This window comes from Aulonocara sp. 'chitande type north' Nkhata Bay, linkage group LG13 (assembly GCF_057382095.1).
Source record: "Aulonocara sp. 'chitande type north' Nkhata Bay isolate Kocher_YH1m ecotype deep benthic linkage group LG13, A_spYH_male_GT1.1, whole genome shotgun sequence".
In the NCBI taxonomy this organism is placed as follows: domain Eukaryota; kingdom Metazoa; phylum Chordata; class Actinopteri; order Cichliformes; family Cichlidae; genus Aulonocara; species Aulonocara sp. 'chitande type north' Nkhata Bay.
The window spans coordinates 22129459-22152908 of NC_141356.1; the positions used below are offsets into that span (position 1 = coordinate 22129459).

The 23450-nt window shown below is 39.9% G+C and overlaps 1 protein-coding gene across 22 annotated transcripts in view; it reads right to left on the bottom strand.

Annotated features, from left to right (window-relative positions):
• Positions 1-23450, bottom strand: part of LOC147316047 (ankyrin-3-like) — a 118012-nt gene that overhangs the window by 51101 nt on the left and 43461 nt on the right. For 18 of the 22 annotated variants that reach the window (XM_086259184.1, XM_086259202.1, XM_086259183.1 and 15 more), the window contains 9 exons: positions 8684-8785; positions 8316-8414; positions 6029-6127; positions 5535-5633; positions 3966-4151; positions 3495-3518; positions 1874-1972; positions 498-596; positions 228-326 (listed from right to left, as the gene is read on the bottom strand). In XM_086259184.1, coding sequence (XP_086115310.1) covers positions 228-326; positions 498-596; positions 1874-1972; positions 3495-3518; positions 3966-4151; positions 5535-5633; positions 6029-6127; positions 8316-8414; positions 8684-8785 — 906 coding nt within the window. Of the gene's footprint in view, positions 1-227; positions 327-497; positions 597-1873; positions 1973-3494; positions 3519-3965; positions 4152-5534; positions 5634-6028; positions 6128-8315; positions 8415-8683; positions 8786-15149; positions 15261-23450 lie in introns of those variants that run through there. The other 4 variants (XM_086259181.1, XM_086259200.1, XM_086259199.1 and 1 more) reach the window with 2 other exon arrangements.

Consider the following 23450-nt stretch of genomic DNA (forward strand, 5'->3'; position numbering starts at 1 on the left):
GACCTGCTATGTGAGTGGATGACAATTATTTAAATAGCTCCGAGTGGTTAGGAGAGCTGATTTTGAAAACAAAGGTATTCCAGTGTTATTAACATCGTGTATAGTGATCTATTCTGGTCTGTTTTATATTTAACTTAATGAAAAAGATGTCATGTGTTTGTGAACTTTCTTTCCTTCCCTATTCTGAGCTTAGCAGCATCTCCTGAATTGATCATCCAAGTAACTACCTTGGTCTTGGACAGTATAGGAGCTCCTCTGTCCAGAAGAATTTCTACCACCTGCTCGTGTCCGCTCCGTGCCCCACAATGAAGAGGTGTCAGACCGTCCTTAAAAGAACAAAATGAAACACTTTTTTAAATTTGCATTTTACTGTAAAATAATTTTAATAAACTTCCGTTTGTGCAAAATCAAATACTGCTACAGACAAAAACTTCTGTAAGTCTAAAAAACATATATTTCAGCCTCAAGTGCCTTTCTAATTGTGAAAAAAGTCTTACCTTGGTCTTTGCATCAATTTTGGCCCCTCTGTCCAGCAGCAACTTTACCATATTGCTGTTGCCCCTTTTTGCGGCCACATGAAGCGGTGTGATGTCATTCTAAGTGAAAAAGTGGAAAACTCTTAGACGCTTCTGCTCTCACATTATGCATTTAAACATATCTACAATTAGACAGAATTAATTCATTAGAAACTCGTCATGAAATTGACTAGTCTGCAACAAACTGTAATGCTTTGTTGCTCTCAAGCAAACAGCTGTAAGCCAGCTCCATTGTTTAACCATCCACCACTGCTGGTGGATAATTTTCTGGACCTTACCTGTAATCAGTATAAAAGCAGCACAAACATAAACACTGCTTCACACACTAGCTGATTCAATTATAGGCCACTGATCACTCTGATTAGTAAACATCTAATATGGAAACCCATTTTCTAAGACAACATCACTGAGATTACTCTGTATATGTCACATAAAATCTCTTCCAGGTCTTTATATTTAATCATATCTCAAAAAAATATGAATTCAGTCTGAGAATAACATAACAGATACATATATAACAAATGTCCCATTGTTCTAAAAAATCTCCCATTTCATGAGGGTCTTTATTAATCCAGGAATCTCTTTCTCTTTACCACTGAATACCTATATATTTATGGGAATGAACACAAATACATTAGGCTTCATCGTACCAACATTACTTCCAATACTTGCACTATTCTGTATGTGTACTATTGTATTTATTTATATTCATTCTCATTATTTTCTATTCATTCATTCTCTTCTATTCAAGTCCAGTACTGTTGTATTTATTCTTAGTTTATCTTATTTCTGTATAGTTGTATAAATGCATATTTGAATTTATTTCATTTTGATTTTTACATTTTGACCTTTGATCCAAGAGGATGATATTTCGTCCCACTGTATACTTGAGTGTATATTGTTGGGTTGACAATAAAACTCTACTTGACTTGACATTAAAGTTTGTGTGTGGGTGGTTTGGGTTTCACTGTTGTTTTTTTCCCTTGAGTAAACAAAATATGCATTCGCCTATCAATGAAAAGTCCACAAACAGAATTCATGTAAAAAAAAAACAAACCCACATTTGACACCAATATTTTCAGTCCATCCTATTTTGCTGAAGGGTTTACATGCAAAATATAAGTTTATTCTTTGCTTTTGCTTTCAAGGAGCATAAATGTGACAGATGTTTGGGAAATCAAAGTGATTTTCCTCTGCCATAAAAGCTAAGCTATACCTTTGTTTTACCGTTTCATAGTTTTTTTTTAATCCATTAAATATACCCGTATACCATATTCATATTTATTGTGTGTAATGGTTACACCTTTCCCAACCAGCAGAGGGCAGTAGAAACTCACCCGAGCCATGAAGTCCACAGCAGCCCCGCGGTTCAGCAAAAGCGTGGCCACATTAATGTTGCCATAATGTGCTGCGATGTGGAGGGGGGTGAAACCACTCTGAGGATTGAAGAAATGCAACAACACACGTGCAGACAGACAAATAGACACACCATGTTAAAAAAACAGTGGAGCAACATTCACACAAGATCAAACATCTGGCTTTACAAAGTCCCACTACATCAAACAAGGACACACTGGTTGCACACTGCTACACTGACACCTGACTTTTCTAACAGTTGCAGAAAAAGTCTATTTTTTCTAAAACTGTTAGAATCAAACATGGGCCCAACTAAAATATAACAATTTTACATTTAACTGACAAAAAACTAATTACAAAGATATGAGTGTAATATACAACTTGATTTGAAAGCTCAAGAGCTAACTGGTGTAAATCTGTTTAATTCTATTTACAGCATTCTGATATTTTTAGCTGCAAATAATCACCCTGCAAATGAACTTAATCTCCATTTGTTAACATCTTCAATGAGAGATGTATCCTGATATAACTCCTGGATTAGCTGTCGGAGCAACTAAAAGACACTGGAAAATATCTGTGACCTTATGTCTTACATTAAACAATCCAACTGCTGGAATTTTAATTTCAAAGAGCCAAAAGTCAATCAGTAATTCAGACACGTGTCCCCACCGATATCCTGAACTGAGAAATCGTACCACAAAGTTCACCAAAATTAAAATGATTTATATCTGCCTTGAAAAAACACACTATTCATATAAAACAGATTACAGTGTCTTTCTTCTATCTGAGTACACATTTGTTTAACGCAATGCATAAGTCTGAAATCAAAGCCATTTTTGGATGAATCATATCAGAGCCTGCCAAAACCACAGACAATGCCAACCAAAACAGGCACGCACAGAAGGTGGCCACCTGGCTTTGGTTTAAAAAAGGGGCCGATGTTACCACAGACGCAGTGTCACACTAGCTTGTTACTTTGGTCCCATGCAAAATGCTTTAGGTGTGAGTGTTGAATATTGGATGTACTAGAGCTCAATAAAGGATACACCAGTAAACAAATTAGAGAGCCTGACTAATGCTAGAATGCAGGGGTTCTTTAGAGTGTAAAGGGAATTAGACTGCCATGCAAGTTATGGACAAACTGCTGGTTTCAAATGAATGATAACCATTTTTCATGCGTACACTGGTTATCATGCTAATCAGTTTCATGGAGGGACTTAGTCAGGACACATTAAGACAACATATTTTAAACAGTGACAAGGGATTTCCAAAAATAAGACACTTCAGCTTTGGACACCATGAAACCATTAGAATCAAGGAAAACCTTGATACCCAAGCCTTTAGCCTCAGATTTATTAAATCAGTATTTGTGAAGCATGCGCTTTAGCTCTGATTTTCTCAATGACCAGATATATCCACTAGATTGATGAAGCAATGAAAAGGAAGAAGGCAGTACTGAGCTAAAATGGAAAAGGGGGAGTGACGGAGGGCTGCAGAAACACTACTGCATCAAGTCAGGGGCACTGAAGTGATTGTCGTTGTTGTTTTCAGAGTTTTTATGAATAGGATGAACACTACATAATGTACAGAGTAGAGGTGTACCTCTGTTGTTCTATTCACCATCATCTACAGAGTCAGCCAAGAGAGGAGAGAACGGGCAATTAGTGAGAAAAAAAAACAAATTAAAAAGGGCCTTCACTCACATGAAGTGGAGGAGCAGAAGAGGGAGAGGCAGCTCAGTGAAAAATAATCTACGGCAGAAAAGTTTCGGTGTGCAGACTGCGCTCTTACTTGAAGTTTGATTTTAAGAATGAGAAGGATATTCTCAAACTCAAATCTTTTCAGAGATAAAACTGGCCAAAAAACAAACATGAATGTACTTCTGCTTCTTTTCCGAAAGAAAGAGCATCAACAACAAATTCAAACAATAAAGAGAAAAGGCAGCAGGAAAAAAAAGACAATCAAGAAAACCAAAGAAATCAGTGTTAAAAACAAATAATCAAATAGGCAAAAAGAAAGAGATCAACTGATCATTCACTACCAAAGATGGGCTGCATCAGCGTTTTTGCTCACCTTGGACTCGACGTCTGCGTTGTGGTCGTTCTGCAGGAGCAGGGCCGCGGCCTTGGTGTCATCCTTGCGTGCAGCAATGTGCAGGGCAGGCAGGCGCACCTTGCCCTTTGTATCGTTCTCCAATAGCAGGGAGACCACCTGGTCATGGCCCTGCTGGAGGGCCACTGCCAGAGGGGTAAAGCCATCCTGCGAAGGAGGGGAAGAAATGAGTAACCAATGCTGGATGGCGTGGATGATGAGAGCAAATTAAACGCAGCTTATAAAAAGCAAAATGATTTTTAATAGTTTTATAGGCAATGATGAATCTAGGCTGCTCACATTATTTGAAGGTATTAATTATTATAATAAACAACTAGGTTAACTATGTCAATAACAGTGATGTGTTTTCATAAAAATATAGAGGCAGCTTGACCTAGAGGAGCATTTAGAATTAATTATAACTTCATATAATGTAGAAGTTACTGTACATTTCCAGCTCACATCTTCGGCATTTCCCACTCACATTGCTCTTATGATACATAATTCAGCCAAAAGCTCTGCCATTTTATTTTACTGTGTTTTTGATACTGCATGTCTCAGTATGTGTGGGCAGAAGTGCGCGCACACACACACACACACACACACACACACACACACACACACACACACACACACACACACACACACACACACACACACACACACACACACATATATATATACACACATTTTTTTCCTGTCCTGATAAGCCTCTTTCAAGATGAGGGGTGACTCAGCCCAGCTGAACACTGATGGGAGGTTATAGACTGACAGTGCAGTGCTCTCCATCGCCATCATCAAAATACTAAACAAGGGACTATTTAATTGGAAAATTGGGTTTGAACCCTCCTGGGGGAAGTGCTAAGGCACTTCCTTTAATTTGTCACCAGCCTGTATATTACCTTATATCATGTTTGAGTAGATACTGTGCATGCGTGCCCATAAATGTAAACTTGCAGACGACAGGGTACACTGGGTATTGTATCATCTGCGTATGTGCACGTGTGTTTGTGTGAACGTGCTGTGACTGGAAAGTGTACGTGTGTTCCACAGACTAAGCAACGTTAATCAGAGCAGTAACAGCAGCTGTAGAGAGGAGGCAGGGAGCAGAGCAGACCTCATCAGTGACCCGCTCAAGGTCACTCTACCTCCTCCGTACACTACCAATCAATGAAGTTCTGCCTAGTCCCTCATAAAGAGATGAGGAAGGAGGAGAGGAGGTGGGGCAGGCAGAGGAGAATAGGGGAAAGATAAGAGAGGGATCATGTGAGACAAAAAAGATGAGAAATAGACAGAAACAGGAAAGTGAAAAAGGAGACAAAAAGATGAAGACACCGATGGAGACTGAGGCAAAATGGGGGGGTGGGGGGTGGAGGAAAAAGGGAGGAAGAGAAGGAAACAAAGGAGGAGAGGAGATGGAGGTGGTTAGTACAACAGATAAAAAAACCTTAGATACGACAGTGGCATAGAAAATGCACGGATACATACTACAGAGAAATGGACACACATGTGAGCACAAGAAACACACACACACACACACATGTACAGTACCTCAGTGGCGATACTCTGGCTGGCGCTGTTCTCCAGAAGGAACCGCACCACCTCCAGGTGATTCTCCTGGGCTGCCATGTACAGAGGAGTGAAGCCATTCTGCACACAACATGAACCAAAAGACACACAATCTTTTACACACTGAGTATATCTTAACAAAACATGTTCCAGTGGTCTGAAGGTAAAGAGTTTTTCCTCTGCTTGCTTTTTTATTTTGGACATTATCAGAGAGAAAGAAGCTGGCTGAATATTTTCTCTCGCTTCGATCTAATAGAGTTAAATGTGAAATGCAAGGACAAGCAGTTTCCTGAAGAGGCAGAGGCCTAGTTGGCATTATGCCAGTTTCTGTCAGTGAGGATTTCTCCCTGTATGTCAGCGACTATCTGATATAGATCATCTCAACAGCAGTGTAATTATACCTACCCTAAAGCCAGACCACCAAGACCTTGCTGTCATTTTGACATTGACTTGCAGGCATTTCGAGTATATCCCACCTGAGATTGTGCGTTGACATTGGCTCCATTAGTGACCAGCTCTTTGACGACTTCCGCTTGGCCAGCCAGCGACGCTATGTGCAGAGCAGTGTTTCCTTTCTGGATTACACGGAACAACCAAAGGAATGCGTGTTAAGCTCTGGCCCACCTGTCCCACTGTTTTGCTTGTGTGTATGTGTGCGTGTGTGAATGTGACTGATTGCCACTATGCTCTTCATATATCCACGTCAGTATCTACGTGCACCTGTGAATCCCCTTACACAGATCACATGCTTGTACTGCTGGCATTCCAGCTCTGGCATCCCCCTGCATGCAGTGCCAACAATGTGTCACTTCCTATCCCGCCGGTAAATAAAACTAGTGGAGACTTTTTAAGAACCTGTGCAGTTCCTTGTGAGGGCAGAGTCGACCCTCAGCCTGATTCATGGCCACATGATCCTGATGCTAGTTGATCACAAGGTTCTTTTGCACAATAGCGATCAGTCACGTATAGCGCATACAGGAGCAGGGAAATCTGATAGCCATGGCTCCTAACAAACAGACAAGTTTCTTTTTGTTTATTACACCACCACTCAAAGCTGCCAAAGATGCCAAATTACAGTTATTTGCAAGCACTGCTGAATACAAAAATTAGTTTAATGGTTGAAACTCTGATTTCTTCTATTTCACTATGATTTTTTTTGACAGATTTATAAAATATCTGTGTTTTGATACGCTGTCACTTTATTTTAATATTCATTTAGTCACCTTATTATTGTTGACAGGCTAATTGTACTTATGTTTATACCTTTATTACATGCTGTAATGGCCTTTTTTTTGGAGCATTTCAACTTGCTATACATCAAAATATAAGTAATTAGGCCATAGTAACAAAATAAATCACAAGAAATGCAGTAAAAGAAATTGAAAAGCTTCTTTCTACGCACTAGATATAGAAATGTCATAGCTATATCCATCAAAATTGTAAATGAAAAAAAAGTTGCACAAATATGTAGAGATATATTTATATATAGGGAGAAGAGATATTTATATATTCATATGTGTCTAACGAGACACAACATTAGTACAATACTACATGTTTGAGGCCAAACGTTTCAGCTTTTGTTTGGAATCGTGTTCATTCAGATCTATCGTAGCCTTTATGAGTGGTAACACTTAAACAGCAGTGTTAAAGAAGTGCTGGCTGCACTATTTGAAGCTAACTGACAAGTTACATTATTTAGCTTTGCAAAAATACCAACTCCTGTGCTTGAAAAAATGTGCCAATGTTTTCACAGTGTACATTTGAGCACTGAAAACACACAGATAAAGGCTGGTGAAGATCTTGGCCTTATTTAAAAAAATGATTAGAAAAATACTCCTTAAATTCCTTCATGCTGAGAACCCTCAAATATTTTTGGCTAAACAAACACTATGAATACCATTTTAAAGACACGTATTTAAGTTCATGTAATCCAGTGCAGCGATGCCACTACAGCTCAAAAGATCAGTTATTGTATCACTGACTATTAGTGAACACAGGACTTCTTGTTTAACTCTCCCACAGTGAGAGCAGCACTGTTGGAGGAGCTAATGAACAATAACTAGAATCAAACAGAGACGCTGTTGCTAAACAAGAATCCTCGATAGCGTTGCCTCCTCTGGCTGCTTAAAGAGGAAACTGATCGGCATTAGGATGCAAGCAGACACAGGCATATCAAACTAATCCTCGAGCATCCTCCAGGTCACAATACAGAAATATTTTAATTGGGAAGATTTTTTCCTTGATCTTGAATATTTTATTGTGTCTTATGTTTATGTCAGCACTAGGCATGTGGCCTGGGGCCCAGAGGCTGAGCCAGACCACTAAATGGCAGTAAAAGGCTTCAGGGGAGAAATATGGAAAACATTTTCAGTGGCTCTTCCTCTGAACTCCTTTTAGATCAGAATTGAGATGCGTCCATAGCAAAAACCTGTCTTATTAAAATATATGCATGTTTTTACAATACATAAAATAACACTACAACTGGTTTTACTTATCTATATGTTTAATACATACAATTCTTGCAACACACTCTTTTGCTTCATTCTAGCACACATTCTATTATTTTCGTATGGCTAATTACCTTGTCTGCTTCCAGCAGTAGTCCCCATAGACGTCATTAAATATTGATCCAGTATCAAACACTAACAAAGGCTGCACACTTCGTCGTACTGATTCTGCATACTGTTTAATCCTACAGAGATGCCATGATCCGTGCTCGGTCCAAATATAGTCTTCCATTATACCTGATGGAGTTGGTCTTACCTTTGTGGCTGCGTCCACAGTGGCTCCGAGCTTCAGCAGCTCAGCAACAACCTCTACATGTCCCTCCTTGGAGGCCAGATGAAGAGCATTTAGACCATTCTAGGAAGGAAACGTTTATAGGAGTTAGGGGTCTTATGCATGATGAGATAATATGAGATTACGTTTGATTGTCAATGATACGTTGGCTAAAATCATCTATGTTTTATTTATGGTAAGATAGTGTTTATTAAGTTATACATGAATCTTGTAGTCCTCTTAAATTTAGCTTGGGAAGCATTGCAGCTTAATGCGTACCCTAACATGCTTCTTTAATTCTAAAATCAATGAGCATGCATAAGGACATGACAGTTTAAATGGTAAAAACTTACTTGATTGCAAATGTTAATCTCAACCCCAGACTTGAGGTAGTCAAGGACTTTTTCGAGGTTCCCTGCCCGGGCAGCTCGTAGGTAACTGGCATTGCTATCAGACTTAAGAGGAGGAGGAAACAAAGAGAGCGAAAGAGGGCACGAGAGGCAGATGAGAGAGAGAGCAAGAACAAAGAGAGACGAATTAAGCACTGTCTTGATTTAAACATAACACATCTTTAAGCCCACAGTAGAACAAAGCATGTGCATTACTGTACCAGGTAGAACTCTGTCATAATTTCTCAGACATCCAAAAACATCTTATCTTGGCAAAAAAACAAAGCTAATATCCACAGATGCAATGTGTTCATTTTTACACTGCGAACAAAAAAAAGTCTACTTGTGCTTCAAAGCGAGAAAACACAAACATTTCAAGAAGTAAATCCATGAGAAATGAGAGAGCCCAAGCATATCTTCCCGACAATTCACATCATCCTTCATCATCCATCAGATCCCACCGAAATGTTATTGCAGCTTTGTTAAATCCAAATGTCCATGATTCCCCAGTGAAAGAAGTTCAGTGACCGGGTGGTCGTTACAGCTGCCACAGAGACCTCCTCTTTTCCTCTGAGATGTTTTCTGTCCACCAGCAAAGCAGTTATGACTCTACGTTGCCGTGCTATGAGAAGCAGAGCATCCGCTGTTCTGCTCAGCTGTCCTTTATTTCACTACAGAAATAGGGCTTTGCACACCAAAATATAATGATGAGGCAAGCATTTTTTTTTTTTTTGCCCCATAACAAATGTGGTGAGCATGTGCGTGTAGAGAAGAAAAGAAAGGGAGGGAGCGAGATGGAAAGGAGGAAGAGAGAAGAAAGAAAAAGAGAAGGAGAAGGAGAAAGCTAAAAAAAAAAAGAGAATAGAAGAGACGAAGGTAGTTTCTTTTCTGTGTTCATGTTACCTCAGAGGACATTAGGTCTGACATAAAATGACACACAGCAAACTCTGCACATTTTGTCTCCCTTCTTCGCAGCAGCCTTGCAAAGAGCATTTTGTAAAACTCAGCACTGGTGCTGCTGAGAGCAGGAGGGAGAGATGCTGTGATATGCTGCTTCATAACAGGGGCACAAAACCAAATTCCCCTGATTTATCAAAAGCCCAGACTTGCTAAATTTAGCTTGCATCCAGAGACATGTAGGATAAACACAGCAGGGCAATGGTACAAGTGGTTATCCAATGTTGTATTCTCTGCCTCCCCCTCCACTGTGCTTGTCCAGAAATAACTCTGACGAGCATAGAGGGATCTGACCCTTTGCCAAAATGTGAGGGAACAAGACACCAGTATTAGATTGTTCCACTAGTCTGTATAAAAGTTTGAGAGGAAAATATTTCTGTTTGTGCTCTTGCACACATGTGTGGACAAACAAATTAAATACAAATGAGGCAGTGTTAACTGGAACCCGAGTCATTTCCTGATTACAAGATTACAAGAAACCATTAAGCTAAAACTTATATATCTGCAGCCACATCTAGAGATTTCTCCTTCCTTTTTCCATAGCCCCAACCCTCTGAGGAATGTGTGATAGCACTGAATCACTAATGATATTTCTGCTCTTGTGGCCTTGAGAAAAAGTCATGCGTGGTACCGAACCAGCATGATAAGTAAACAGCAAAAATGAGCCATGCACCGAGAACAATTAAAGAAAAATTCAGCTCTTAACTTTATCAAATGCATGTGCAGAGGTAATATTATAAATGTCTCAAAGGTCTAAAGAGGCATAATAAAAGCTTGAGATTCTTTCTTAAGATTGATGCTCTATCAGTGTGTGTGGCTGTGATTATCTTAGCATTACTTAGCATTAGCACTGCTGAATTGTACCGGGCTGTGATACTGAAAGCCTTTAAACATCTAGTGCTATGCTCTGGATCTTCTTCAGAGAAATACCTCCAAATAGCTTCATAAACAACGTGATGTAATGTAAACAATCTCCACAGCAATTAACTTAAAATTAAGCATAACCTTTACTTAAAATTCAGCATAATACAGTGAGTAGATCTTTTATGATAACCTGTGGCCCAGCCACAGTCAGCAGCCACCCTCTTTCTTGTCATCATTTTTATTTTCTGTCTTCTGTTAGGTCTACGTTTCATTTGTTTTCAACCTTCTTTACAGTGAGAAGTGCTGGCTATGCAGGAATGGTGAGAAAATATTGATATTAAATATTGAAGGGGGGGCTGTAAAAATAAAAAAAGCAACACCATGATGTCGTTTTCCCCTCCAAAAAACATCATACACATTTTTCCGCCGCAGAATTAAACACAGCATAAATTCAGGCAGGCCTTGAAGTCGAGCACATTCCACAATCCTGTAGATCATCTGTCTTCAGTTCCAGATTACATCAACTTGCTCATCAGACACTCTTTTATGCATCCTATGGGTAGTTCTCATAGAGTTCATACTATTTAAGATGCTTTAAAGCTGCTCTTTGCAACTCACTTCCAACCCAACTCGTCCTTTCATGCTGTTTCTGTCTTAATCAGCGTCATGTCTGTTATCACTATACACTTAAAGGGTGGCATGTCACATCACAAAGTGGAAATTACTGCATATGGAAATAATCTAATTTTAACTATAGTGGTTCTGAACAATATCGAAGATGGGAAGGAAACATATAAAATGTTTATTTGCCAAAACTTAAATGGGTATTGCCTTTTTATTGACTTACTGAAGTCTCTCCACATACTATAATATTTGTGCAGCATATGTTTGTGTTTCCCACCAACTAAGATGTTTCCTACTAACTGCCATGTGTCCTCACTGTGAAGCATGCTCTGCAATGTCTGACCCACGTATGAGCTCTTGAGTGCAACCAAATGCGTGACCGCTCTGAAACCCCCTGACATGGAAATGCAAAGGTCACACTGCTGTGGAAAGACAGCATGCACCAATACTGCTGCTTGATTTACACCATCAAATATTACCTAGGTCGAACATGATATCTAATGCAGCCTTTAATCGTTTAATACAGATATTAAATGAGGGATGACTGGTTGGCAGCAGATGAGACAGAAAAAATATATAAACTTCATTACAGAAAAGTTACTTTATTAAGAGCTTTTACGTGTTTCTATGACAACTTGCATAGTCTTTTAAATATCACATGGTGCTCTTTGCTTCTCGCAACAGATTAAGTAGTCCACATCCATATCTACATTATTACTGATTTCAGTTTATCCCTTAATACAGTGACCAAAACGTCCAGCCCCACAGCCATCCCCATCTATGTCTAACATGAGGGATCTTGGAGTCTTTGTGAATGAAGTATTACACACGACTGGGTATGAGATTAGTAAGAGAAATATTATTAAGCCTCCACAGATCAGAGGTTCAAAGAAAATGGGGCCATTAAAGACTAGGTTAAGCCTGAAGGAAAGCATTAATCTCATGTTAGATAGAAAGTAGAGGACGAGAGCGAAATCTGGCACACAAGTGCTAACGAAAAAAGCCTGAAATTATGCCATCACTCCAAATTAACATCTGAAAGAGTCAAAAATTGAGCTAACTTTCAGGTAAGATGCTATAAAAATGAGAATTAACCATATGGGTTAAAAATTAATAGAGCCCTGTCGCCACTGCCTGCAGATGCTCTTTAAAATGAAGAAAAAGAAATGTGAATAAAAAGCAGCTAGGCCTTTGTGCTGGCATTTGATGAACCAAAATGCATGTGTTTGATAACACTACAGCACCTGTTTCATAGAGTGGATACGCTCTTTGAAGAAGAACAAACCCTTAAAGGTTCAATCTGCCTCTTCAAAAAAGGGAAGCATGGGAACAAAGCACAATCCCTACTGAAATTTTGATAGTACAGATTTCAAATATCTAGTAAACATTCCCTGTTTTTGCTCACATGATATATACTGTAAGCTGGTAACAATGCATGTGTGGTGTCAACAAATGCTACTCTCCCACAATAAACTTGGAAAATGAGAATCTACTCACAGTAACATTTTTGGATAAAGAAAATAGATCTGTTTTCTTTTTTTTGTTGTTCTTGGAGTTTTCTTTCCTTCCAAAGGCAAATCTGATATCCAGCTATTAGAATAAAATTAGCATTACAGTATGACACAAAAGGATGAAATTAAGTTCAATTCAATTCAATTCAATTTTATTTATATAGCGCCAAATCACAACAAAAGTCGCCTCAAGACGCTAGTAAAGGCATAACGGTCAGATTTTGGGTGGGTCACATCATTCACTTCTTGAATTTGAACTTCACGACCCGTTGCTGCTGCTGTTTGTTTTCATTTTTGCTGAATCTGTAATTGGCACCTTTTCGCTTCATGACATCAACGCAGTGATAGTCTATCTGGATAGAAGGTACTTAGTATAAAGAACTGATATCCTGTCTTTCCAGACTACAATGATGTCAGCTTGGCACTATATACCAAGCTCACAACAAAGCAGAAGCTCGCACACTGAGTGGAACAGCATTTATATAGCACTTTTCTAATCTTACTGACCATCCAAAGCACTTTAGACTACAAGCCGCATTTAACCACGCATTCATATAGCGCTTTATTATATACACTTTAAATACCAGTCATCCGAAGTCAATTTAGAATCACTAATGAGCCTAACATGCATGTTTTTGGACTGTGGAGTCTAAAAACACGCATGTACCTGAAACAAACCCAAGTGGGCATGTGCAAATTCCACAAAGCAGGACCCCAGCTGTGCTTCAAATCAGGACCTTTCATAGCATGAGGGGACAGAACTAACCGCTGCACCACAGATAAAAACAATGTAGACACACACGCGTTGATGTCATCGCTGTAGGCGCTGTGTGAACTGAGGGAGCTTAGAAGAGGAGAGCCAGACCAGCAGCAGCTGTATTGTTTGATTTTATCCCCTGCTCTCCTGACAACACAAAACTCACAGAGCTCTACAAGCAGAGAGTCAGGGGCATTGAGTAACAGGCCACATCTTCTATGAGTGCCAAAGAACCTCATCTCAGCAACCACAACATCCATTCCTCTCAGCTCTAAATAGCCAAACTTCCCAAATCCCCAGCCTTGCTTATTTCCCCATGGAAACTTGACTTCTTTCTTTTTCTCCATGCAAAATACAGAAAAGCTGCTGCTGATTAATCCATCATTTCACTGTCAACAAGCTCACACCAGAAAATCTTAATTAAACCTTTTAGAGACATGGATGTTAAGTGATAACATGATATCTATATGAAGAGATGTGACATTTTTTTAATCTTCTCTGATTTTAAATGTAAGAGTTGCATGTACCATCAGCCATCAGCACATGGCGCAGACAAGTGGTTCTAATAAAGCTTTTAGGCTAAGCGGCAGTGAGACACTGTGTGACTTAGAAAGCAAAAGAATGAATGAATGAATGAATGAATGAGCAAGTAACTAAAGTAAATCACTTTGGAAAAAATTCATTAATCCAGAGCGTTCAACAATGAAACAGCTTTACTGAGAATATTATCACACTACAGTAATTCAATAAAAGTTTCAGCTGAACTCACATATTTACTTACCTACATTTTGGATGTGTACAATTTGTATGGGCAAATATCAGTCCAGTCAAAAACATGATCTAGTATTGCCATGCAGGATCAAACAATCACACAGTCACTTCAAGCTCTGTTCATTAAGATCAGTTGACTTTCCATGTTCATACGCAGCCACAGCCTAGTACAAATGAATGACATGAGACCAGTACCATTCTAATGGTTCACAAAATGGTTCTAAATTCACAATATTAACCTCTGAGTGAGTCAATAAACAAAACTGCAAAATAAATCAAATTAATCCAGGCAGAAATTCTAGCACTACTCACTTGGGTTAGGAAGACAGCACCCTCCTCCACCGCCATGATCACTTTATTTCCCTCTTTCTCTCTCTCCTCAGAATGACAAGCAGTGAAACCTGAGCTCAGAGTGGCCAGCCAGCCAAGCAGTCATTTGCTAAGTCAGTCCGTTAGTTAGTCCTGCCCTTATCTCAGCCTCCTGACCATCCATCCTATCCACTCAGAGGAAAGAGCAAGGTGCAACTTGTTCAGTTAACAAAGGATTTTTTTTTTAAACTAAGAAGTGCTAGCATAGGAGTAATTGGAGGCAGCCCCTTCTTCTGCCTGGTTGATGCCCCACACACCAGACAAAGGGATGGAGGGAAGCTGAAGACGTATTGCAGAGGGTAAAGGAAATTGATGTCAGGAGGAAAAACTAGAGAGGAGGTCTACACAGCACTGCTGTAGCGAGTAAACAAAGCACTGAACATCTCGTAGTCTTTCACGCTGTAGAAAGGACACATGCCAAATCCCCTCTGCTGCCTCTCTCCCTCCCTGTCCCCTCTTGGTGTCTTTTTTATCAAATGTCAACAAGAGTAAATCCCTGCTGCCTCACAGAAGCTGGCCCCTGCCCCAGAAAGCACCTTCAAATCAGGGAGTGTGCAGGAAGAGCACCCTGACTTACCATAATAGCTGAGGCTTCTCCCTCCCTCTCTGCCTCCTTCCTTTTCTTTCTCACCTTCATTTACTCTCAGGGTAGGTAGGTGGGGGTTGCTACCGTTATCTTGATATCCAAGGTTGGGTAGTCAATGATGGACATGGGCCAAACTGAAAATAGCAGCTGAAACAAATACTTTCGCTAAAATGCCACCCCCCCCTCAACCCCTCTTGTTATCCCACCCACTTGCCCTCTTTCCCTCCCACTCATTCTCTCTGGTTCACTCTCCCTGCCTCACACAGGGTCTGCCAGCACACGGCTTTTTATTGTCATCCTGCTTATCAGCTATTTTCCCCTAACAAAAGACCAGTTTGAGTGTTGTGAGTTAATGTCCCGGCTGGGGCGGCTCTACCTAGTTGTGTAAAATGAGCCAGGGGGATCTGAGAACATGGGAGCTAGCAGCAGTGAGACTTTGCGTGCCTACTGGGGGTGGTTTATGGGGTTTATAATTCCAATAACAACAGACAACAACAACAATAACACCACACACTATCCTAGGGGCAGGTGGATCCGAGGGGCACCCCCAACGGTCAATGGGGATATTTTAACAGAGGATTAGGAGCTTTTCCGTCAGTATTAGGGACACCCTCTGTCTCTCCACCTCTCACCCCTCAGCAGGCACGCCCCACTTCTCCTCGCAGATTCTGCTGGATAATCCCCCCACACAGTAAGACAGCAACCAAGTGAACTCACTGCTCTACATGAAGAGCTGGATCTGATCACTATCTGTATGAGCAAGTTAAGCATAACATCCAGCATAACTAGTGAGGTGTATATTTTATCCAGGATTATTGCACCTGTGGGTGGCATGCAATCTGATCATTCATCTTCCAAGACCACCCGCTGCTGTTATGCTTTCACATAGCTTTCAGTTGCATGTTTATAAAGCTAAAAGATTGGTCCATTGCTCCAACTGCACATTTGCAGTCGATAAAGCAGAAAGACAATGTGATAATAGCCATTATAACACTACATATCAACATGTATCTTTTTAATGTCAACAAACAGCATGAAAAGACCCCAAAACACCATTGATTAGGTGGTTTTTATCTCTCTCTCTCTTTTTCTTCTTAGCCCTTTTGTCCCATTTCCTGTGCTACACTGTGCACTGTAGCCCCGAACCTCTCACTGACACTACCTGATACAGCTGTACGTGAAAATGCAAATGTCTAGATCAGTCAGATTGGACATTAAACTAACTTCACTCTGCCAGCTCCTTGGTATAAAATCCAACTGCACCCATGTGGGAATAACGCAGGGAAATGTCCAGGAAATTCACAGTGAGTGGGCATCTTGTGTCATCCCTCATATAGATAAAATAGAGTATTTCCTTTAATGAGAATGAAGCTTCTTTTGTGTACATAGTATAGAAAGAAAATCATCAAGTAAAAAAAAATTTAAAGTGGGAATGCAGGGCCATGGCATGGGGAAAATGAGATACACAACCGGTTAACTACACAGGAAACGAAGGGCGAAAAGACCGTGGTTATAGAAATTTAAAGTGCTTTGAGATCAGTGCTGTTGTTAAAAGATGCTATAAAAGTAAAATAAACACATCTGAACTGAAGCTCAAAAGTAAAACAAAATAATGTTTTTATGCTTTTAGAAAATCCAGCATGAGCATAAAACCCCCCCAAAATACATATTACTAATACTATTTTCAGTGGAAGATAATCTAATCCAAAGATTATCTAAATAAATACTGTGGTTAAATGCCAGCATATGGAAAATCCCTAATACGTTGCATGTAAGATTTTGACAATAAATTGTTATTTTCTTACTGGGGACTCTCCTGGCAGCAGAGAGTATCACAGACACTGATGTAAACACAGACAGAATAGTCAGTCACATGCACTCCATCTCTCAGCAAAGGCCAGTGCATTCTGTTACTATTCCGGATGAATAACACCACTGCATTCTGGGTATTTTCCAGCTCTATAAACTGCCAGACGACAGATAAAGAGAGTTGGGGACAATCAGCGGGAGTCAGGGAAATTTAAATGCAGAGAGAGAGAGAGGGAGACTAGTGCACGTGAGAAGTGGCAGAGGGAGTGACAGATGCTCTGGACCAGAAGTGGCGAGCTGAACATGTGATTGGTGGATCACAGGTCCCTTCACAGTAACGCTGCAATAAGCAGCCTTCCTTGGAAAAGGCATGGTTACCATGGTTACGGGGGAGGTCACAACAGAAGGGGAAGAGAGTCGGGCCTACTTATGGAAAATTATCTTTTCTGGCACTCACGACTGGTAGCGGCTGCCAGCAATCACAGCCACTGGTTTAGTCCTGGTTTAGTATTTTACTTGGAAAAAAACAAACATTATATATATACACATATTTAATATTCTGGTGGCATTTGTGTGGTATTTTAGTGTGTGTTATTTTAAATCGTATTCTTTGAAATAAAAAATAACATAAATTAATTGCAAGAAACAGAGAACCAATATGTCTTCCACCATTTATTCACCTTCACACACAGACATAGTGACGTCAGGGTTTTTCCTTGTATAGTGCAGAACCATACGTCACGGCAAAAAAAGGATGATCAGAATCTATTTTATTTACTTTATTTTAATTTAAATTCACAGTATTGTTAATCTGTAAATTTTTCAACCTTTCTTTCACTTACTTAAAATCTAAACAGGACGTAAACACGTTACTTTAATCAGAGATAAAAGTTTTGGGAGGAAAAATATTCTGCCACCCTGCAGTAATAACATGGCAGTGCATTTTCTGAAAATCCAATTGACAAACTATTTTCAAATAAAATTACCAGCATGATATACAGCTCAGCACACTGTACTCGAACAGTTCTTGGAGGTTTTTGTCGTACTAGAAAATAAACGTCTTTGCAAATTGTTGCCCAGCTTTCCTTTCCAGTTTACAAACACTTACGAGAACTGAGCTACCTCACAGAGGCTATAAAATATCACACTTTCATTATTCCAGGGTGTATGCTTAAAAGTCTTTTGAAAATTTACATCTCACACACCCCCACAAGCACACACACGCGCACATACACAGATATTTAATGCTCCTGCTGCGTGAAGCGTGCTCAAGGGCACAGCTCCCCTGTGTCACCTGGGACATGAAACCATTAGGGAGGTTAGGAGGGGAAGTGAGGGAGAAAGCTGGGAAGGCAGCAAGGAGGGGGAGAAAGGAGAGTAGGAGAAGGAAAGGAGAACATGGAAAGTAGGTGAACCACTCAATAAGTAAGCTTCAACTACAACTATGCAGCGTGGCTAATATAATCTAGCTTTTAAAAACTAGTACAGACCGGAGTAAATCATCTTAAAAATATCTGATTAATACATTTAATATTTGACTTAATACATTTTATAATCAAGTGTCAGTATTTCCTTTGATTCTGCTGCAGCCGTGTGTAGGTAATTAAAACATTTCTATCACCTATTATCATGTTACTGTTAGTACTACTGTTGCACATGACATGAAATGTCCTGTCTCCCTGCTGTCTAGGGCCAGTAACGCTGACACTGACATGGGTGACATCATAATGTCGCATTGGATTTCACCTGTATAGCTAAATCTACACACAAGTGCACCATACTCGATCGATAGCTGTCGCGCCAAAAAGTCATCCTAAAACAGGCTCCAGAAGATCGATGGTCACACGGTGCTGCGCACAGGCACGAGGAGGAAACAGACTTTGGGCAGATAAAAAGGGCTCTGGGCTAAAAGGGCAAAGAAAATTAAACAACATATCAGAGTCTGGCTTTAATTCAGAGACAACTCCTCTTTTTCCCTCAGCTCACCATCTCTAACCTCAGTGTGACCTGCAGAAGACTCTGCTGAGCAGTCAAACACTGGACTCTGGTGGGCAGTCTCCTGCATGACAACTGTGCAAAGAATCGCAAACCTCACTGTGGAATTAGCTAAGCATCGTCAACACCAACAGTGTTTTGGTGGATAGAATACACATCCAGAAGAAGGACAAGTTAAAATGTAGAAATGCATTCGTAAATTCATTTAGATTCCTTGTTTGTGTTGTTCAGTTAGAGAACAATGCATCAGTCAGAGATTTTGTTTGGAGTGAACTGTGACAAGATGCTTCCCCATTGATACACTATTCTGGCGTTGAGAAATGTTTTTAACCAGGAATTAGAAGTCTCGAGCTTTGCAGCACTGCGCAGATTTAGACCCAAGACCTCCTTACTCTGAGGTAAGGCTGCTACTAACCACTGAGTGATTTTGCTGCTCACAAGGACTAATGATTTTTGGACTCATCACTGCATGTTTTCAACACGTTAATTTCAATAACCTATCATGTGCACTTGGTGAGAAGTTAAGCAATTTGAAAGAAACAATAAACCCATAACCACTTTAACAGACCTTTTGTGTTTAAAAAGGGGCAGTCCTCTACAGTCACATTTTCATGTGAGTGAGTTTCCTTTCTTTGTGACATAAAAATGTGACATAAAAATGCAAATGACTAACCGGTAGATGGACTGTAATGAGTGTAAGACCCAGTCCTGGCTGAACAGCAGGTAATGAGCTGTGGGAGCTGAAACTGCAATAACTTTTAGTGTGTGCATCTGTGTGTGTCTTTATATGGACTAGAGAAAAAGGTACATGTGACTTATAAATAAATACATTTGAAAGTGTGTGTGGGGGTAACACATGAAAGAAGCTCGGCTGTAAAAGACCTGAAAAAGACAAAAGCTTACAGTCCCAAATGTGATGACTCACAAAACGCTCAAAAAGAAAGATCTGAGGAGAAAATGTAAATGAGAAACATGCATATATAAAATTGAGCAGCCTGAACTGACATGATTAGTCTGAATAGAGAATTGGCTTTTTTTCCTCTGTGTCAGTTTATAAGGACTGTTTAAGCTACTACCAATGATCTGGAGGAAAAGGAAGATGAACAGAGGCTCCTGATCTCACTTCATCAACTGCACACATCATTAGTGAAAATCTTTACTCCCTTGCTTCACTGAGCTTCCTCAATTTCATTCTTGAGGTCAAAAAGGGAATGAGCTTCTTTGGTTTACAATCCTAGCCTTAGTATGTAAGCAGCAAGCTAACTATAGCATCTATGCACCTTGTAAATTCCACATTAGCTCAACTAGCCCAGCACCACAGCTCTGCTACAATAACTGAAAGTACTCTGGATAGTGTCAGACACTAAATGCCCATCTGGCATCTAGTCCTAAATTTAACAGGACACGGTGAAACTGAACTCAAGATGACATTCAGAGTTATGTAATCAAGTTTTAAGGTAGTATGATTTGTTGCCAGTTTTTTTTGTGCATTTATCTTTCCAACATCCTGTTTGTTTAAAGCCTCTGACTTTAGAAAACGCTTGAGGCCTTTAATGTTTCTTTGTCTCAGTCTTCATGGGTTATGATGTTCAAGTGGTCTTCAAAAACATTGGAATTAGCTGATCTTGTTAACAAATTGAAGTACTATAGGTAAGTATGAAAAATATCTTTATGTTTTCGTGTGCAGCCAGTGTGTCTCTGTATAAGATGTATTTATGTTATACGTCTCCAAGGCCCCTGCAGAAGACCAAGAGGGTCTTTCCAAGGCTTTAAATAGGAAAAGAGGAAAAGCCAAGTATAAAAACTCCCCATCCCCATTATCACAAATGGCTATGATGGCTGAGAAAGATCAATAAGATGTGAATTGTCCATCACTGAGCAAAATGCACAGCTGGTATGTTAACGTGTACTCATTGGCATGGTAAACCTTTTGCATAACTTTTATCATTTAAAAATCTTTTCTTGCTCATTTTCTTGCTTGCACTGTGGCAAACAGCTGTTATTTCAAAGTCAAATAATACAGCGTGTAAAAAAGGGGGGTACGGTCTGATGCAGGACACACTTAGTCAAGATGTCTTTGAACTAAGAAAACCCGGCAGAGCAAATTCAGAAATCCCCCTGATAAATTATTAAAGTCTTAGAGTCTGGAAGATGGAATACAAACACGTGCCAGTCAAAAAGTATGCTACAGTCTTCCAGCTAAACATTTACCACATTAAAGAGCCACAGAAGAAAATCATGCGTTCATTGTCTGACACTGAGGTACAACAAAATCTGCTGTAAATGTCATTTCTGTAGTTTTGACCGTAACATTATGAGAGCTCATAAAGCTATCTATAAAACAGGAAGAATAAAAAGTCCTGCTTTTCCCCTGTCGGTGCAGGGCTGAAAAAAACAGAGTGCTGTACCTGTTTTTGCCTGATCTTTGGCAGACAGAGAGCACCAGACGAGAACAGACCATGAGCCATCTGTCCCCTCTGAGCCCCCCCAGTCTCCACACAGTGCGCACACAAACAAGCATGCAGTTAGACAGTCGCACATGTGCAAACAAGCACTTAAACTAAACACATACACGAGCATGAATTGCTCAGTAGAAATTGTCAAAATTACGGGACTATAATCTAATTCTCCACGATCGCCCCTTTGACACGAGGCCAAGGATTTCTGACCGAGGAGAAGAGGAAAGAAACAAAGTGATGTGAAAAAATATGAGCGTGAACATGGATTTACACTGGATTTGCCCATCATCCTGCTCACCAATACAACTGATTATCCTTCATTTATACCTTTTAAATATCTACTCTTTTCTGCAAATACAGAAGCTGTAACACATTCTGTTTCTTACACTGGAATAATATCCTGGCATTTCTTTCTGGCAAACAGAAGGCTATTAGGTGCTGAAACAGCCAGCTGCCCCTCAGGCAACACAAAGTAATAGGCTGTTGAATGGTAAGGCCCAAATCCTTAATAGCAGTGCTCCCTGAACATGGCAACAAGACAGGCAATGTGAGTGTGTTGTGTAGAGAAATTCACCTGTGTTTTGTTACCCTGAAGTGGTCCATTTCTCAAAGGACACACTAATACACAGAAACGTCACTAATACACAGCATTTTAAACAATTTGCACACTCTAAATTATATTTAGTTTTATTTAAAACTCATCACAATAATAGTAAAGGCTAATCCTGGAAACCAAAAGACTGTAAAGGCTTTGACAAGTGGACCGAGCGCTGGAATAGCAATCCAAGCGTCTCTGCATAGAGCAACTGATTTAAATTAATAACACCAGCAGATGTCAGTGCACACAAACAATGCCATGTAAAGACATATCATGTGACCTTCAAAAAAAACCCCAAATGTAAAATCTCTCTCTCTGATGCTGTCTGCTATTTAATGCTGGCTATGCTTATGAGCAGAGTCTCTAACATCTGTGCTGTTTAGCACGGGACATTCGATGCATTTCAGCATCTCAGAGTTCCTAAACTCACATTTATTCAGTCCATTAAATAAGACTGGCTTTAGATCAGTTATGTCCAATCTGATTCTATACAACATCCAAAACACAGTTCACCGTCAGAGCAAGCTACAAGTGGAACAGTGGTAAATTATACTAAATTAAATATCTAATCAACCGGCACAGCATCGATTTTGGAACAAGCTCTGAACTAAACTACCACACTGATCTTGGGCCCTCAGAGGATTAAAATGTGTATGAAAATTGTAATTCTGATGAGTAATATAATATTGTATATTTCCATTATATGTGGTTAGACCCATGGATTGTACTATGTACTATGTACTAAGTACTGCCAAGCTTTGCATTTTTTCAGATATTAGAATACCAAATACACAAGAAAGACATAAATAAAAAAGTGTAAAAGTGTTGTGGTTTTGTGGGAGTGTATGTGCCAGACTATTTTATGGCACGTAAACTCCTGGATTATTTCTTTAAATCCACAAAAATGAGTCTAATAGGTGTGTTAGAATTTGATGATATAGCCAGTTGTGGTCTGCGTGTCTCAGTGTAACTGTCAGAATGGGAAAAGAAAAGCAACCAGTAAATGTCTGTTGGCAGTTAGAACACAAGCTATTGTCCTGCACAGCAGACATTTTTTTTTATTGTGGGTGGCAGCACTTTTACTTTAGACCAGCATCAGTCCTGTAGCACTAAATCTGTGAGTGACATCCATTCCCTGCCCCCCGCATATGGGTGTGTTAGCTAACCCTCTGTGACCCCGTGTGTCCACTCATCTATCACACGGATAGCCAGAACTCAGTGCTCATCAAGGCTGCAGCCTAGGTACACATACATAAACAACACTTAGAGACACACACACACACAGCTTTTTGACTACTATGGTGTATATACATGCTCCTGCAGGTACCGCCAAGGTCACAGCTGAGCAGAGAGACTAATGACCTATAATAAGACATAACCTTGACTGATAGGGACAGTCAGCATTGCTGTAGCAGCCAACAGAGCAGTATA